Source organism: Thamnophis elegans, chromosome 15, assembly GCF_009769535.1.
Source record: "Thamnophis elegans isolate rThaEle1 chromosome 15, rThaEle1.pri, whole genome shotgun sequence".
NCBI lineage: Eukaryota > Metazoa > Chordata > Lepidosauria > Squamata > Colubridae > Thamnophis > Thamnophis elegans.
Genome location: NC_045555.1, coordinates 19350779 through 19370671, shown reverse-complemented (window position 1 = coordinate 19370671; position 19893 = coordinate 19350779). Strand labels below are relative to the sequence as shown.

General features: G+C 38.6%; 1 protein-coding gene across 3 annotated transcripts in view; it reads left to right on the top strand.

Moving 5' to 3' along the window:
• The window catches only part of JMJD1C (jumonji domain containing 1C), a 130873-nt gene that overhangs the window by 108011 nt on the left and 2969 nt on the right, over positions 1-19893 (top strand). For 2 of the 3 annotated variants that reach the window (XM_032232310.1, XM_032232309.1), the window contains exons 13-25: positions 66-218; positions 388-477; positions 5882-6009; positions 6214-6427; positions 8053-8267; positions 8804-9082; positions 11253-11421; positions 12949-13039; positions 13210-13340; positions 13698-13820; positions 14223-14362; positions 15681-15857; positions 18280-18411. In XM_032232310.1, the coding sequence (XP_032088201.1) occupies positions 66-218; positions 388-477; positions 5882-6009; positions 6214-6427; positions 8053-8267; positions 8804-9082; positions 11253-11421; positions 12949-13039; positions 13210-13340; positions 13698-13820; positions 14223-14362; positions 15681-15857; positions 18280-18411 (2042 nt within the window). Of the gene's footprint in view, positions 1-65; positions 219-387; positions 478-5881; positions 6010-6213; positions 6428-8050; positions 8268-8803; positions 9083-11252; positions 11422-12948; positions 13040-13209; positions 13341-13697; positions 13821-14222; positions 14363-15680; positions 15858-18279; positions 18412-19893 lie in introns of those variants that run through there. The other variant, XM_032232311.1, reaches the window with a different exon arrangement.

The window sequence follows — 19893 nt, the reverse complement described above, 5'->3', positions numbered from 1 at the left end:
TTTTGGTGTACAGTTGTTTGTTTTGAAACTTCAGTACTTGGTATGGTGTTTTCTCTGTATTTCAGCCAAAATTGCTTGGAAGAGAGCAGTCAGGGGAGTCCGCGAAATGTGTGATGCCTGTGAGGCCACCCTGTTTAATATCCACTGGGTCTGCCAAAAATGTGGATTTGTGGTGTGTCTAGATTGCTATAAGGCTAAGGAAAGGAAGAGTTCTAGAGGTCAGTGCATTTTTGTAAAGATATATTTCAACATTTCAGAATTGCTTATTTCACTTTTTCATTCACCTCTATGCACACGCATACTAGAACTCCCATTTGTGTCATTCCACTTTTCTCCTGGTAAGCCAATTTTGTTTACTTCAGGATATTTTTTTAAAATTTTTCACAGATAAAGAACTATACGCCTGGATGAAATGTGTGAAAGGACAACCACATGATCATAAACATTTAATGCCAACTCAAATTATTCCTGGATCAGGTAAGATCATGTTGGAAGAAGCTTTTTTTGTTATTTTTTTACTTTTGTGGCAAGCCTTTCTTCATTGTGAGCCTTAGCTTTCCTCAATTCATATTTACAGGCTCGGATTATTTGCTGATATTCTGCCTTAGTTATGTCCCCCTCTTTCCACTTTTTATACTTATCTTTTTTGTCTTTCAATTTGTCAGAGAGTTCTTTATGCAGCCATGCTGGTTTCTTTTGGGAGCTGTTATTTTTCTTCTTCGTTGGTATTGTGCTAGACTGGGCTTTTGTAATCTCATTTTTCAAAATTTCCCAAGCTTCTTGAGTTTTTTTCCCCTTGAGGATTCTCATCCATGGAATTCTTCCCAAGCTCTCTCTAAGTTTATTGAAATTAGCCCTCTTAAAGTCCAAGACTCTAATTTGACTTTGTTCTACTACTTGTGTTTGCATAATGTTGAATTCCAATATTGCATGGTCACTTGCCCCCAGGGTTCCTGTGGCTTCAACACCTTCTATCATTTCCTCTCTGTTAGTGAGAATTAAGTCCAATATGGCTGGTCCCCTTGTTCCCTTCTCTACTTTTTGGGAAACAAAATTGTCTGCTAGGTTCATTAGGAACCTGTTGGCTCTTCCACTTGGTACAGAGTTTGTTTCCCAGTTGATGTCAGGGTAGTTAAAATCCCCCATAACTGTTGTGGCAATGTCATTTCCCCCTCCAACCTTTAATATTGACACAAATGCATTCAGGATAGTTCTCATCATTCTGTAGAGATGTAGTTATTTCTTATATATAGTTCAACTCCACTTCCTCTTTTATTTGGTCTATTTCTTTTAAATAATTTAAATCCTTCTAACTATAAGTTCCATTTGTGGGTTTCATCCCATCAAGTTTCTGTAATGGCAACAATATCGTATCTGTCCTCATTTACTTAAATTTCTAATTCACCCTGTTTATTCCTCATACTCTGTGCATTGATGTATAGACATTTGAGTCCATTTTGATTGACCCTGTGTTTACTGTCTACATAACCTGTGTTACACCTGACTGCCCCTATTTTCTTGCCACTTGTATGATTCATGCACATGGTCTGGCATTCACTATTAAATGCTTGGTTTTGCTTGACAGCAGGAGTGATAATCTTACCCGCACAAACATTTATGTTACATGCACTAATAACGCTATGAATTTTAGATTGCTGGGGACAGAAATGCTCTGTATCAATTAATTCTCTGTCCTTAGTTCAGTTTAAATGTTTATCCAGAAAATCTGTGAATTTAATGGCAAGTAACTGAGTCCCTTTCGTGGATGGGTGCAAATCATCTCTTTTGTACAGTTTTTCATTGGACCAGCTCCAGGAATCATGACTAATAAAACCAAAGCCTTCCCTTTTACACCACTCCTTTAGCCACACATTAAACTCTGCTACACGCTGGCCCTTCCTTTTTTGTTTCTTATATACTGGTAAAACTTCTGAAAAGATAAGCCTACAACCTATACTACTAAGTTCATACCCCAAGCTCTGGAAATCATTCTTCACACACCGTACATCTTTTTGGGACAGATCATTTGTGCCAAGATATATAATAGCATCAACGTCACAGTCCTTACTTGCATTCTTGACTATCTTAAGAACACGCCTCTTGTTTCTGCTGGCAATAGCACCTGGCAGAGACCTGACCTCTTTCAAAACCTCTATATCCTTTCCTAAATTTACATCCCTTATGATTGAATCACCAACCAGAAGGTGACTTCTCTTCTTGCATACCTTGCTCTTATCGTGCGACTGGTCTGTGATACCTGGTTCCCCATTTCGCCTTTCTGAAGAAAGTTCTTCATTTTGGACCACGATCCCCTGCTTATTTGAGTCATCATTATCAGAACTACCTTGACCTGTCTCTTTAGTGTTCCCATTAAGGTCAGCAAGGGCGCTATATCTGTTATGCTGGGTCACAGCAAAAGCTTTGTGTTTATGGTTCACAGCTCTCATTTTGCCAGATCCCACGCTTGTCCAGACTGCTCTTCTCCTGCAGGATCTTCGTGGTAGAGGGGGCTAATAGTGTGACATCTCCGTAGAGTGGAATGGCCAAATTGGACACCTAATTTCTGCTTGGAGAGCACAGATTAGAGATTCTAGATAGATAACCTGTCTATGTAATTTGTTTACAAAGGGGACAGTACCCAAATTTGAAAAGAGTACTGCGAAAAACAGGTGCAAAACAGCTATCATGTCGGCCACATGACCACGGAGACGTCTTTGGACAGTGCTGACTCTTCGGCTTTGAAACGGAAATGAGCACTGCCCCCTAGAGTCAGGAATGACTAGCACATATGTGCGAGGGGAACCTTTACCTTTACCCTTTACCTATTCTATTAGAGGAACTAGAGGAATTATTCTTCTGTAAATCAGACCTAATGGAGATTATTACTATAAAATGAATTAGAAGCACTCATCCTTAATGTATTAAAGCAGCCACATCTTTAGTTAGCAAATCAAAATGACTATTCATATCCATCTGCACATATAGGCAGCCTAGAAGAGATGTTGTGTTCATGCTGCATAGTTTCGGAAGCGCATTGAACGGCTTTCAATATTGAGTATACTGTCATTCATTTAAATAGCAGTAAGATTAGAAGGGTTGTTGGTTTCTTTGCTTATTTTTATTTAATTGTGGAATCCTCTTGGAATCGCTAAAAGGGCTGCATTGTACACCGGATAGGTGGAGTCTTATTCCTCCTCCTTTTTGAGGGAGGGGTGATCAGTTCTAACATAGGTGGATTTTTTTACCCCTCTTTCAAACCAGCGGTTCTCTCTGTCAAAACGTGGACTTTGCTGTCTTCAAAAGAGGGACCTTTGTTTTTCAAATGCAGATGGACCATTGAAACTTGTCCAGATGGGTTTGATCTCCTATGTTGTGCCATGCATTTATGGATTGATTGTTTGCCCATATATGCATTGTATTGCATATATCATATTGCTCAGTTTGTATCTGGGTGTTTTATCCTTGGGATGGACAAGCTTCTGCCTTAGTGTATTCTTGGGTTTAAAGTATACATGTATGTTGCATTGATTGAGCATAAAATTGGAGCAAATACCACTGGGCTGAAAGTTTGCCCACCAGTAAAGAGGGAAAAGAGAAACAACTAAAGGATAACCAAGTTATCCTAACTTGGGCCTTCATCAAATCCAAAAAAAAGACCCAACATGAGTTCCTCTATTACAGACAAAGAAGAGAACGACAAACCTAGCAACATTGTCATTCCATATGTTGCAGAAATATCTGAAACGCTCAGGAAGATTTCAAATCAACAATTCAAATCTATGTTCCTTCTCTATCTTTTGCTGTCTCCAGTTGGAGGGGAGATAGGTGGTTGGATGGAATTGAAGCAGAGATAGTGTGTGCAGAGGAGGAGAACATGACAATATAATTATGCAATAGTCATAAATGAGGGCCAGTCACCGAGCACTCGCTTTTTGATCATATGACCGTGGGAAAGTAATAGTTGTTAATCCAGTTTTTTCAGTGCCATCATAACTGTACTGAAGAAAAAATTCTAACCCGAGGTACATCTAGACTGCTCTGTTCCACTCCAACACTATAGGTCCAGGTGCTCTTTAGGGACAGTCTCATCTAGAGTGCTTTATGGTAATATGCATGTGATAAGATATGAGTGATCATGACCAAAGCTTCCCAATTCAGGAAAGGACAGAGCTGGCTCTTTGTGTGAAAGCTTTCATATCCGTGGCTACCACCTATTCTTCAAACAGGAGAACCCATCTATTCTGTTGGGACAGTGCAAGCCCATCCAGGACTAGAGAAAGCAAATCCTGGGATGCAGGGAGTCTTAGAACCAGGTCCTACTCTAACATATAGATTCCCACAGCTTTCAAACAAAACCTCCAGTGCATAACTTGGTCAGACTGGAAGACATTTGTGATACTGATGCCTCACCTAACGGTTTAATACAGATGTTAAATAAGAACAGGGACAGCACCAAGACCTAGGGGACACCACACAGCAAACCCTGTGGGCTAAATCTTTTCCCTCTTGATGTCTGTAGAGATTCTCATCAAGTTTATAGTGGTTTCAAAGGTGCTTTTTTTAAAGGCCACTGGACCGTTTTTTTCCTTTGAGGAAGAAGAAAACGTTTTGTTTCTCATCCAAGAAGCTTCATCAGTTGTGATGGTGGGGAGATGGAAGGATGGGTACTGAACAGTTGAGACTGGGTGGTGAAGGGGGATGGAAGGATAGGTTCTGATAGGATGATGGGAGGGGAATCGTAGGATTGTATTTCCTTAGCACTCCCTCTCAGAGCTGTTGAGGCCACTTGGAGGTTTATCTGTCCCCTCAGGTCAGGGGTGGGTTCCTACTGGTTCGGACCAGTTCGGCTGAGTAGGTAGTAACTTGGCCTGCCACCTCCTGAACCGGTTCTTTCGGCGGTGCCATAGGCCCCAAAATCGTGTTTTTAGTACTGCACATGCACGCATCAAGCTCGTGCACAGCGCGTCCCTGAGCAAACTGGCAGTAGCAGCAGCCAGAACCCATCCCTGCTTCAGGTCACCTGAATCAGGGTGCAATTGGCTGTGGAATCCTATGAGAAGATTCCACCACCAATTAGCAAAATAGAAAAATGGCATTTGCTCTCTGTCTATATATAATAAGCTTCCCATGCCAGCAAAACCTGCTCTCCCTCCAACTGAGGATGCAAGAACACAACCAAATTCAGAGAGCCACAAATAGCCAACAATCTTTACGCATATGTAAAGGTAATCACTTTATCATTCTAATCTTCTGGGATGTAAATCAAATATTTAAAGTCATCTTACTTTTAACTATTTTTGTTTATATGTTGCCTGACTTTGATTTTCTGGTGGTTATTTAATGCCATTTTAATGCATTTAATGTCATTTATTATATTTTAGAGGCTTATTTATTTACTTAAGCATTTGATATTAATAGCAATTGTTTTTGCTATGTAAAATAGACAGCTACTTTCTTTTTTGCCAAAAACTAGATCTAGGAAAATAAATACAACAAAAGCATGGAATAGCAGTACAATTGTTTTTTGTCAGTTCATATATTCTGCCCTTTTATATCCTTCTCCCTGAAGGCACTTCACGTGATCTATTGTTTAGGTTATTCAAATGTGATATCTGATTACATACTATAAAACCATTGAGGCTCATATCCTGTTAATCTATGACATGGTTATGTTGAACACAACTCTTTAAACAAATATGGCTAATGGTAAAACTGTTTTGGAAACTTTCAACTTTATTTTCTTTATTGTATGAAGGTACATATAACATCAGATTATTAGCTCAAGACTATGGACACGTACAGTACATATACATGTATAAATTTATATACATATGTACATAAAGATTGAGTAATCTAACAATTATTTTTCCGTATCTTACAGTTTTAACAGAACTTGTTGAAGCATTGCATACTCTTAGAGAGAAACATGAAATTAAACCCCATTGCCAGTGTGGCAGCAAACAGAATTTACAAATTGGCAGGTTTCCCCCAGTGAATGGCGTATCTCAGGTAAGGCCATAATATAATGGTCAAGTGAAATACTAATATTTTCATATTATGTGGCATAATTACATATGCATTGTTGTTAAATACTACAGTATAATATATTTTAGACATTTTTTACTTATCATCTCTTCAGCTGTATTAATATCATAAAATAATATCCTTTTTTAAAAAATGCAAACAATTTGATGCAATTATTATGCTCTACAGATTTTACAGAATGTCCTTAATCACAGTAATAAAATTTCTCTGTGCATACCTGAGTTACAACAGCAAAAGCCATCTCAAAAATCTGAAGCAAATGGCAGCGCAAGCCCAGGAAGTGACATAAGTTCGGAGAGCAAGTTAAATCCTCCCGAGTCACAATCCCCACTTCATTGGCTGGCAGATCTAGCAGAGCAAAAGGCTAGAGAAGAAAAAAAAGGTAAATAATGACATAAGTTAATTAGAAAGCAACATATCTTTATTTGACATGCTGGAATTCAGCCAATTGATAGATGCCCCATCTTTCTATTGTGTTGAATGCTCAAAATTACTAACAAAATTTACGAAAGAAGCAGACTGTAATAGTTAAAATATATGAATGAATGTTTAACACTAAAGCTAATTAAATCTTGGCAAAAGGATAAATTTTTACAGATTTATTAAAGACTAAGTATAATATGTTATGTAGTATGTAGTGTATTAGTATAATATAACATACAATGTAATGCAGTTTATTGTATACTATCCATTATTAATTATATACAGGTAGTCTACACTTACTGGCCCCTTGTTCAACAATCATTTGAAGATGTGATGTGCTGGACAAATTATATTTATGAGCAGTTCTCAAAATTCCAGCCATCACATTGTGTCACAATGACCATCACATGGTCACATGATCAGGCACTTCTGGTAACCAGCTTGCCCTTGTAACAGTTGCCAATCTAAAATAAACAAACAAAGCTTTAAAGCGGGTAAGAGATGATGGTTAGAAAGGGAATATGTTTAAATACAGCAGTGGCATAATCAAAGTTAGAATCGGGATGGAAACTAGAGAGGGGGGATTAATAAAATACACATTTTTATATAATAAGGAGAAGTAATAATAAGAGGGGAAAGCAGAATTTGAATGATGGTGTTACTAAGTATACTTAAATAATATGACTGGCATAAAAATAATATTGAACTATTCATTAAGTAAATAATGGAAGATTATAACAGTGCTGCACTGTTCACGCATTGATATGTTTGTAAAAAATAAAATTAAAAAAAAACATTTGCGGATCCCATGGTCACGGAATTGCCATTTGCAGTCTTCCAAGTAGTTTCATGAATATTGTGAACAGCATGAGGGACAAGTTGGACTCAATGCAGCAACTGTAATTCACCAACACTTCTGCATATGACCCAATGTGAAGAAACAGAACCACTATTTTTTTAAAAAAAAAACCCCAATCCTTCCAGATGCTCCAAAAGGATACTAGGGCCAGTGATAACAATACCTGTTGAAAAATCCTAGAGACACACCTGGTGCTGGGGTGGTTTTTTTCCCATAAAGGAGAAAGCTATTGACTTTTAAGTTTGAATAAGATATGTGGCTCATTGCAGAGATGCTATGCTACCAGTTCAGGCGAACCAGTAATGGCAGCGGCGCAATGCTCCGCCCACCCATCCTGATATCATCAAGAACAGAAGGTTCTGGCATGCCCAGATGTGTTCCCACTACCGAATCGGTAGTGAAGAAAATAGAATACCATCTCTGGCTCATTGGTAGTGGCTTCCATTCTGCCATGACGTGTAAAATTATCTGGGCTTTTTTTAGTATTTTGTATTGATGTCTTATGTAAAAGAAGTTTTAGTATTTCTGCTCTTTTTTATAATGCAAGTTAAATAGTATTGATTGCATTTTGAAGCTTTTAATTCAATCTCTGATGTTATGTGACTAAAGCAGTAGAATTATGTCATGCACTTCATTATAAAATACAATCTGCTAGTAGTATACCTGCTCCTTACCATTGCATAATTATGTAACTTGTTCCTTGTCTATATATATATTGATTTTAGAAAACAAAGATTATCCCCTTGGAAAGCATACAAAGGAGGAACAAGAGCAAGACAACTCAGAATCACTTAATTTCAAGGTGTCAACTCCTTTGTCTCAAAATAATGAGCAGGGCTCAACATTACGAGACCTGCTGACTACTACAGCTTGCAAATTGCGCCTAGGCTCTACAGATGCTGGCATTGCTTTTGCTCCGGTTTATTCAACAGGAACAGCAGTGAGTGTGTTTTCAAAATGCTGTGTTCTAGTTGTATTAGGATAGAGAGGACCTATTTCATGGCTTAGATGTCAGAGATAGTAGTGAGTAGTAGAGAAACAAGAACAGTACTTTTAGTATTTATTGTAACCTATTCTTGAAATACTTGTCTAAATTAAAACATTTGGTCAAACAGCAACAGAGGTCTACAATTCAAAAAATAGCACATCCAAGAGATTATTTAAATGTATTGAGCTGTGTTATTTTCTCATGCCAGATTTCCCTGAAAACAGCTAGAATGTACTAATTTAGTTAGTATTCAGACATAAAACAGAATTATAAAGATTTGTGGTTTGCATTATGAATATGTGGTTAATTTACTACTGAAATGGTTCCGTAGTTATATAACAATCAGAAGGATTTGGGCACAAAATGATGAACAATGTAATAAAAATAATACCATATTACAGTTAAACATTCAGTGTGATTATATCTTTTTTAGATCGGTTAAGAAAAAACTAAAGACTGCTTAAGTCCTCATTTTATTTTTCCAATAGAGTAGCAAAAGTGGAAGGACTATGCCAAACATTCTTGACGACATAATTGCTTCAGTTGTAGAAAACAAGATACCACCAAATAGAACATCAAAGATAAGTGTAAAATCTGAAATGAAGGAAGAGCCAAAGAACAACAGAAAAAGTATTTCAGATGATAACAACAGATTATTCAATCATATTCCACATTCATGGATTTGTAATAAGCATGTTTTGTGGCTCAGCGATCATGAAAACAGCAACAACTGGAAACTCTTCAAAGAGTATTGGAAACAAGGAAAGGTATATATTAAAGTGTTCTTTTTAAAAAGCAGCTGACAAGGCATCATTTTTTTCTTTCTTTTAAATGATATTTATTGAGGGTTTTTTAATACTTTAAAAGGCAATTACTATATTTTTTCTGAGTATAAGACGCACCCCCCCATAAAAGAGCATAAAAATGTTGGTGCATCTTATATACCAAATACAGCCCCACCCCTGCATCCCATTTTTGCAAAAAAAAAAAGGGGGGGGGGGGCATTTTTTGTAAAAACAGGCATTTTGCCTTCCCCCAGCCCTGCTGAAGCCTGCAGAGTGGTCCTGGAGTGCCAGGGAGGACAAAAACCTTTTTTTTTCTTACTTACCTCTTTGAAATCTTGTACATCTTATACACTGATGTGTCTTATAGTCCAAAAATATGGTAATAAATATGGTAATTACCGTACAGCTAAATTTAGACAAAAATTCTATTCCCCGATATTAGTCCCCAATCCCTGAAAGTATGGTAGACCGAATGGAGAAAGCAGTAGTTGTTCCAAATAAGTCAATCTTATTATTTTCTGAAGAAAATGTTCCACATCAATGCTTCAGCTCTAAGTTAACAAGTAAAATAACTCAGTAGTAAAGAGAGAGGCTGGTTGAAAATAGTTACCAGCTGTATAGGTAACAACATTCTAATATATTCAGTACAAAGAAAATTCAAATCTTGAATTTAAATTCAGATCTTAATAGTCCTGCCAAACATGGATAATTACATGACTGCAGTTAATTTATTATGCAGATTTATCTCTATAACAAAAAAATATGTACAATAATCTTTTGCATCCACCATTAGGATAAACATATATGCCCCTAATAATACATTCAGTTAATATTTTGGTTCCATATAGTTGTTTTTGTTTTTTTTAGTAAATAGGTTTATACCAGACAAAATTCATGAAATGTATTTACTTGTTAAATTTAAGGTTACTAATAAATTTATTAACTACTCATACAACCTAGTGGGATCACAATTAGCAGTCATTAAAGAGGAAAATATCTTGGAATAATGGTGAACAGGTCAATATCAATATGCATCAGTTGTTTAAAAAAAAGCAAACCGCATATTAGGGATAATAAGCTATTAAAAATAGAGGTGCCAATATTATAATGCCCTTATATAAATCAGTAATGGAAACTACACCTAAAATAGTGTTTTGCAAATTTGGTAAACTTCAGATGTGCGGACTTCAACTCCCAGAATTCCCCAGCCAGCAATACCCATCAGGAAAACACTGGTGTAGAATATTGTGGGCAGTTCTGGTTACTTCAAAGGGGAATATAGTGGAGCTAGAGAAGAAGGCTCCTATGCAGAAATATTTGGGGCTTTTTAGTCTAGAAAGGGGATGAATGCCAGGGGACAAAGTTGAGGTGTGCAAAAGTATGACTGGTGTAGATAAACTGGACAAGGAGGAGTGATTTTGTCCTTCCCCAAAAACTAGAGCTAGAATTTACCCATTGAAGCTGAATCCTGAAAGAATCAGACCAGACAAGAAGATTTTTCTTATGCAACATGTTATTAAATTTTGGAATTCACTATCACAAGATGATGTGCTGGCTGGACCATTTTGAAAAACTTGTGGGGCAATGCCTCTTAGCCTACTCCTGAAGGCCATCAGCTGGGAAACTAGTGGGCTTCCTCGTGTAGCTGGCTGGCTCCTGTGAGAAGAGACTTTTGGACTTGATGGGCTTCAGTCCAAAAAAGCACTTCTTACTTACCATACTTACCACTTACTTGTTTGTACCCTGCCTCAGCCGATGTAGTTATATTATTGTTCTTTCAAAACTAATTTTTCAGGTAGTTCTCAACTTACGACTGGAATAGATTTCACAGTCATTTTTAAAATGGCCATAAAGAAAGTCACTATAGTTGTTAAACTAATTAAGTGACCCATGTGGTCATTAAGTGAATCCAGCATCTCCAGTGGGCAAAAAATGTCACAAGTTGCAGTCATGGACCATGGGATGCTGCAACCAGTCACACCTGCAAGGTAGTCTCTGAAATGTGACCCCCCAGGTCGCTGCGGGGGGGGGGGGAGGGAGAGTGCAGCAGTTGTAACTTTGAACAGTCCTAAGTCAAGGAATACCTGTGTATAAACCACAATTTTTAAACAAATACTACTGCTTATGGATGTTTTTATATTATGCTTTTCAGTTTGTATTAGTCTCCGGAATCCACAAAAAAATGAATGCCAGCTTGTGGAAGGCAGATTTTATTAGTTCAGATTTTGGTGATCTAAAAGCTGATCTTCTGAACTGCAAAGATAGCATTACTTCAAGTGGCAATGTCAAGGAATTCTGGGATGGTTTTGAAGAAATTTCAAGTATGTTTTGTTTTGTTCATACCTTCAAATAATTGTATGCAAATATGTTTGTGTGCATATGCAATATAATTGAAAATAGAGGATATAAATATGATATGAAAACATAACAATTCATCCTTTCATTACATTTTAGACACAAGGCTATGTAAATAATATGTTGGATTCATTAATGATGCAAATATAGAAATTGCCTTATTAATAGTTTTGCAATGTTATCTTTTCGAGTATACTTTTTTTTTTAAATGTTACTTGTACATTTGTAGGCTGCAGTTCTCTGATTCTTCAAAAATAGAAGAACTGCCAGGAAAGAAATTAAGATTCCTGTTGCAGGAGCTTAATTCCCTTTTGTCAAATAGAAACTAATGTACAAATTTTAATAATGATAATACATGGACATTTCTGGAAATATTCAAACAAATGATGATGCATCATAATTTAAATATGAAAGTAAACAATATGAGCATTCCCACAGTTATGAAATATTAGTTATAAATAAAATTTTGGACTGTTATTAATATTAGCTGCATTTTGTATGTAATTAAGGTTTATGGCAGGGGTCCCCAATCACCTGACTGTGGCCCACTACCAGGCCATAACCTATTCGAAACTGGGCCGTGCGAGAGGTGGGCTGGCACGCCCATGCAGTCAAGCTGTGTGCATTCTTTTTCTCAAAGTACAAATGTATTTAGATACATCATATTGGTACTAACTAGTGAAAAGCCAGTACTAACGTTCCCAGGCTTTTCATTCCAATATAAGTTTAGGATTCTCAAGTTGTCCAACCAAGATGGGAGATGGTTACTTGGTGACTCCTCTTCTCCTCCTCTGGTCACCCAGCCGTTGGAATGTGGGTGACTCATCAGCTAGCTATGATGTTTTGACTGAAGCAGAGGTGGGTTCCTACCGGTTCAGACCAGTTCGGCCAAACCGGTAGTAACTTGGCTTGGGTCGCTGGAACCAGCAGTGACCCAGACTTGCCATGCCCCCAAACTGGTTCGCCATCTTGTTATTTCCTTCTGCGCATGTACAGAACAATTTTTTGTTGCACTGTGCATGTGTGGCGCATCCCTGAGCAAACCAGCAGTAGTGACAGCCGGAACCCACCCCTGGGCTAAAGGCTCTATCCTCCTTCAGCTCCAAACTCTGTCAAACTGGATTCATATTAGAATACCCAAAGGTACAAGCAATCCCACACCTAAATACCATTCAGGCTTGACACCACCACTCGTGTGGTTTGGTCCCCCCCCCCCAGCCAGGCCTCCAAGCCTCAAAGGTTAGGGACCACTAGTCTATGAGTCAGCTTGCTCCCTCCACTTAGGCATCTCAGGAGTGGCCATTTTATTTTTTCACCCCCCAACTCTCAGTTGATTTCAGAGGGTCAAACAGAACCCTTTGAAAGAGAGAGTAAGAAAAGTGTGGGAGACAGGAGACGTTTGAGAAATTCCAGAACACAATACAGTTAAATACCATCCAATATTCCAAGCATTTTCATAGCTCACCCCATCCACTTAACCTATGTATTTTCAGAGCGGCAAAAAAGTAAAAATGGAGAAACCATTGTACTGAAGCTGAAAGACTTGCCTTCAGGGGACGATTTCAAGACCATGATGCCTGCAAGGTATTTATTTATTTAAATTCATTTATTGATTTACTTTATTGATTTATTTATCAACATTTATTTGTTGCCCGCCTCATATCCAATAACTTTGGGCAGCTCACAGCAATTGTCTTTCCCTGAAGTACTCCTCTGAAATATTTTTGTTGCTTCCATCTTTTATTTTTTTTCAGGTATGAAGATTTATTAAAAAGTTTGCCGCTGCCTGAATATTGTAACCCAGAAGGAAAACTTAATTTGGCTTCGTACTTGCCAGGATTTTTTGTACGCCCAGATTTGGGACCTCGATTATGCAGCGCATATGGTAAGTAACCTTCATTTGATGCATTGAGGTTTTTATAATGAATATATTTGACTTGTGGGGAAAAAGCCAATTTCATAAAAAAGCCTTTTATCTGTCTGAGAAAATATGAAGACCTTAAAGGTACTTTCATCAAACTTAATGACTGAATTATCATACTGGTCCTGATGATCACCACTATTATATCTATTATTTTTAAAATTATTTTTAAGCTTTTTATTTATAGCTACATTTTACCTGATAGAAGTGTTTCACATATAGTGTGTTGCATTTTTTTGGCTTTAAGTTTATTGTAGATGAAAAATAAAGATTGGGTTAAGAAAGTGCTTTGATACATTTATACTTTATTTTTGGCAAAAGGTGTAGCTGCTGCAAAAGACCACGATGTAGGAACTACAAACCTTCATATTGAAGTATCTGACATTGTGAACATCCTTGTCAGTGTTGGTATAGCAAAGGGGAATGGAGTCCCTTCAAAATCAGGTGAAAATAACATCTGAATGTATATATGTTGCCATATTAATATGTGCAGTAGAATCTGTAAATTTAGCATAAATCAGCCCAGCAAAGTATTTTAAAAATTCTAGTTGTCATGAGATTACTCCATTTTAAACATGGTTTTATCATAATAGTTTGAATCCTAAGATAGGCTCATGTGGAAAAGTTAGCAAAATGTGAAGTTAAAAGTCACTGAACAATTATTTATCTACATTTTCCCTTCTTGAAATACTTAAATCTATGCTTTAAATGTTGCTTTATAATTTTTAATCAGATAAGATTTTGAGATTCTCCAATGTCTTTTGGTTAAATTCAACAGAAGAATGTATTAGCTATATATCAAAACTTTTCCATCTCTAGAAAGTGATACCATTTGTCAATTCACAGGGGTATTAAAAAAGTTTGAAGAAGAAGATTTGGATGATCTGCTAAGAAAAAGACTGAAGGATTCAAGTGAATTGCCAGGTGCCTTGTGGCATATTTATGCCAACAAGGATGCCGACAAAATCAAGGAGTTTCTACAAAAAGTTAGTTTGGTTTATTTATACTTTACATTAGAACTAAATAGTCTTTGTTACAGAACTAATTTATAAGGTGTGTGCCCAATTTCTAGACAATAGTAGATGAAACAGTCAGTATTATTAGTTCCATAATGTGAAATACATCCTACAAATATGATTATTACAACATGTACAGGTAATCCTCAACTTACAAGCATTTGGTTTTTTTTTATTATTTTATGTTATTTGTTATTATATGTTATTTAATTGAGGGGTCCCCAACCCCCAGTATGTGGACCAGTACTGGTCCGCAGTGTTCCAGCAACCAGGCCACGCAAACAAGTGAAGCGCCATTAGCGGGATACAGGCAGCATGCAAAACCATCCCCCCCTTCCAGGTCCGTAGAAAAACCTTTCTCCATGGAACTGGTCCCTAGTGCCCAAAAGGTTTGGGGCCACTGATTTAATTGATAGTGAAGTTTACCACACACAAAGTAGGGAAGCAGGCTTTTTCCTATGCAATCCAATTTTTACAGGGGAGAAGAAGATGCAACACAGAAGTGCTATTATGAGTTCAGAAATTGAAATGTGGCTGTCTGTATGTTCAGGAGTGCCACCTGACTCAGTGCTTGAATCAGTGTACTAGGACATTAATTCTTCTCTCAATTAACTAATCTACACATACATTGTGAAAAGAAGCACTAAAGATGGGGTTTGAGGAGAACTAAGCCAGAAGACAAAAACCCCTTCACACGTCTTTTGTGCAACAACATGCATGTACAGAAAGAAAGAACAACCCCTTCAAATTGATAGCACAAACATGAATGCAGCAGCAGAAAAGAAGGTACATTTACTGTATTTTACGGACTATAACACGCACCAGAGTATAAGGCGCACCATGATTTTGAAGAGGTAAATTTTTTTAAAAAGTTTTTGCATTCTGCAGGCCCCTCAAACCCTCTGCACGCCTTGTTTTTTGCTTTTTGTAAAAAAGGGGGGCATGCAGAGCTTTGGGAGGCTTGTAGAGTGTTGCTGGGGGGTGGGACACACTCCATTTTTTGCTTCTTTTTGCCCTTCCCAGCCCTCAGGAGCATTTTGCAAGCCTCCCAAATCCTCTGCATGTCCATTTTTGCAAAGGGGGCGGGGTTTCAATAGGCCAAAAATGTTGTATTCAGTGTATAAGATGCAGCCAGATTTTCACCCTCTTTTTTTGAGGGAAAAAAGGTACATCTTACTCTCCGAAAAATACGGTACCTTGAAATCAGAATTGTAACTGATGTGTATTTATTTATACTCATTCCTTAATCATCATGGGTCATTCTTTTTTTTTCTCAAATGTATTACAGGTCGCAAAGGAACAAGGTTTAGATGTATTACCAGAGCATGATCCAATACGTGATCAGAGTTGGTATGTAAACAAAACGCTCCGCCAAAGACTGTTTGAAGAATATGGAGTAAAAACATGTACTCTCATCCAGTTTCTGGGTGATGCTGTGGTTTTACCAGCAGGCGCTCTGCACCAGGTAAAGCTATACATGTATACGTGTTATTTTAATCTTTTTTTTTTTAAGTGAAATGAAGAGAAAATAAACAGAAACATTTATTTTCTGTGGTGGCGCAGAGGTTAGAATGCAGTACTGCAGGCTCCTTGCTGACTACCAGGTGACTGCAATTTGGCAGTTCAAATCTCACCAGGCTCAAGGTTGACTCAGCCTTCCACCTTCTGAGGTCGGTAAAATGAGGGTCCAGATTGTTGGGGGCAATAGGCTGACTGTGAACCGTTTAGAGAGGGCTGTAAAGCACTGTGAAGCGGTATATGTGCTATTGTCCCAAAGGAGCTTCATCCAAGAAGCTGCTTCCACTCTGGATGGTGGGGAATGGAAGGATTTATATTCCTTGCAGACAGCTGGTCATCTGCATCCTTTTAGAGGGTCGCTGAAGCACTTGGAGGTTTATCTGTGTCCTCAGGGTCACCTGAGTGGTGCTAATGGTTCCTGCAGTCTGCAATTTTTTGGAAATCCATTCCTACTCCCACACCATTCGAAGGGTGTTCATCCCAAAGTGCATGGCTAAAAGTCTATAGAGCTTCTCAGTCATCCAGGCCATGGTTGTCCCAACTGTGCTTTTTCAAAGAAAAAACAAGAAAGTCCAGTTGCCTCCTAAAAAAGCACCTTTGGGACAACCATGACCTGGATGACTGAGAAGCCCTGTAGACTCTTAGGTGCTATTGCTATTGATGTTGCTAAAGCCTTATTCTAGGATTTCACTGACTTTGCCAAAGATCAACAATGTTTTGGTTTTATTGTTTGGAATATTTTAATGCATTAGGCATTGTCTCAAAGATTGGAATTTTTTTTTAAGTATTTTCTTGTTTGCCTTCTTCGATGTAACATTGAGCTAAGAATAAATTAGTGGTGGTTCTGACAAGCTTCTAATTTGAAAGGAAAACAGTTATAAATGCATTTATATTTTACGCTCTCTCTAAGATTACATCACAATTTCCTTCTTTCCATAAGCTATCCTTTTTAATCTTCAAACCCATAAATCACAAATTAATTTTTATTATTTTTAAGCAAAATATCTTTAAGGGGTTGCCAGATAAATATAGTTGTTGTTTTTTCTCTAATCAAGCAAATTAATTTTGCTTTCTGCAAATTCCAGCAGAATTAGTGAAGGAAGAGAACGGTTAAACCCCAACTCCTTCCATCCTCCCCCTTTAGTCTGGCTTTTAAAGGGGAAGAAGTCCTTCTTTCTGAAAGGGAAAGGGCTTGGGGTTACAAGAACCTAGAGACTTCTCTTAGAGCAGGGGTGTCAAACTCAATTTCATTGAGGGCCACATCAAGGTTGTGTTTAACCTCGGGGAGGGGGGGAGCTTGATTTCACTCCTGTCTGGGGTGGCCCAAGCACTCTGCCAGCAAAAACGGGCTCCTGAGCTCCGTTTTCACTGGCAGAGGGTTGCAGGAGGCTGTGGCAGCCGAAAACAGAGCTCAGGAGCCAGTTTTCACTGGCAGAAGGACAACGACCCAGTTCTTGGCTGTTTCCAGGGCGCCCCCCGGGCCTTTAGTTTGACACCTCTGTCCTAGAGGGTGAAGTTGTTGGTTCCATCTCTGGGGATCAGCTGTCGATCTTGTGAATACCAGATGACATCACAGAAAAGACCCCATCTTTCCCCACTAGATTCAGCCCCTCTGGCAGCAATAGCAATAGCGCTTAGACTTATATACCGCTTTACAGCCCTCTCTAAGGGGTTTGCAGAGTCAGCATATTTCCCCCAACAATTTGGTCCTCATTTTACCCACCTCGGAAAGATATACGGCTGAGTCAACCTGGAGCCTGGCAAATTGCAGGTAGCCGGCAATCAGCAGAAGTAGCCTGCAGTATTGCACTCTAACCACTGTGCCACCACACCTCACTAGATAGCCTGCCTAGAATAGAAGGGGACATACGTTGGAAGTTCTCTGACACTGTGTTTCCATCTGCCCTGGCTCTGATCCCTTTTCTTTTTTATATTACACAATAAAGTTTGAATTCCTTTTTTAAAAAAATATATATCTTTAAAGATAGAAATTCTGATCCATCACTGCCAATCTGAATTGTGTTATTTTTAAAGTTGGTGTCTTTACTGCTGTGTAATTCCTATATGGCTTTTGTTCAATCGTCATACTGTAAAATAAAATCTATTTTTTATTACATTACAAGATGCTTTGTTTTGGTTTTGTCAGTTAAATTTTATTATAATTTGTTGACCAAAGAAATATCTTTGTTAGGCTTTTTGGTTAAATGAAAATGAAAATAAATTACAGAATGTAACAGATTTATAGAGGCATAATATCTATCTGTAAATTTTGTGCCAGAAAGTTCTATTACATTTCCTTTTCAATCAACTTATATAAACTTTCCAATAATAATTGGATTTTTGTTTTTTTGTTTTTTTGTTTTGCTCAGGTGCAAAATTTTCATAGCTGCATTCAAGTAACCGAAGATTTTGTATCTCCAGAACATCTTACACAATCTTTTCATTTAACACAAGAACTTAGGCTCTCAAAGGAAGAAATCAACTATGATGATAAGCTGCAGGTAACAGACGAATGCATGTCATAATCCACTTTCTGGTGAAATGCTACCCTTCTCTAATCCTCTCTCTGAATCTGAGATGACAGCAGGCATACTGCTATATTGCTTGTACAGGTAGTCCTGACTTAAAATCTGGACCAGAATTCCCATTGCTAAGAAGTACAGTTGAGTCAGTCATGCTGATATTACAATCTTTTTTGCCATGGTGGTTTAAGTGAATCACTCACGTATGAAGCAAATCTGGCCTCCCCGTTGACTTCGCTTGTCAGAAGCTGGCTGGGAATGATGCAAAAGACAGGATGCTGTAACTTTGGTAAATACACGTCAGTTGCCAAGCGTCTCAACTAGGATCGTGTGGCTGTGCTGTGATGGGTGTTAAGTGCAAGTACAGGTCATAAGTCACTTTTTTCAGTGCCATTATAGCATCGAACAGTCACTAAATGAATGGTTGTATGTCAGGGACTGCCTGTATTTAAATTAATCTAGAACAGGGGTTCTCAATTTCATTGAGAGCCACATCAGGGTTGTGTTTGACCTCAGGTGGCATGGCCGGGTGGGCGTCGCCAACTCAATGTCCCTCTTGTCAGCACCTGGGGTAGCCCGAGCGCTCTGCCAGCGAAAACAGGTTCCCGAGCTCGTTTTCACTGGCAGAAGGTTGCAGGAGGCCATTGTTCTGACCTAGGCTGCCCAAGATCATGAAGCCCACTCTTCATCCTAATAAAACTTCTTTTATTTAGTTTAAAGGGAATTCCCCTCCAGCAAAGTCCCGGCCAACAGTCTTTCAGGAGATTTCACAACTATAGACCTTTATCAGGCTTGGAGAGCTGCCAGGCCAATATCTTCCAAACGCCATCCTGTAGCAGCAATTCCTTGGCAAGAAGTCAGGAACAGATCTTCACTCTAATGAATTGAACTAATTGTCTCCTGCAAACTCTGCTCCTCTTTATGGGAGGGGCTATTCACTGTAAAATCCTGTGGCTTTACTCCCGAGCCAATCCTTGTTCCTTAGCTGTTCCTTCTCCTGGAAACTCTGCGCATGTGCACACTGAGAACAGACTCCAGCTGTTCTTCTGCCCCACTGATCTCCGACTCCGAAGGCAGCTGATAACTGTCAAACAACCCTGACCCCATCTCTGCTCCAATGCAGAGCACTCGTCAGAGCCTTACCCAGACTTCAGGACTGGCCCATGTTCCTCCCCCAACCTCCTCACTATCCAACTCTGCTGCAAGCTCTGCTGGTGGGCCACAACAACTGTGGCAGCTGAAAACAGAGCTTGGGGGCCCATTTTCACTGGCAGAAGCACCGTGGCCAGTTTTTCACTGTTACCAGTGTGGCCCCACGGGCCAGATCTAAGTACCCTGCAGGCCGTATCCAGCCCCCGGGCCTTGAGTTTGACACTCCTTATCTAGAAAATACATATCCTTCCCCCTTGTGTTTCTAGGGAGGCAGCCCTGGACTGCCTCCTTCTTGGCATCTAATAGTCC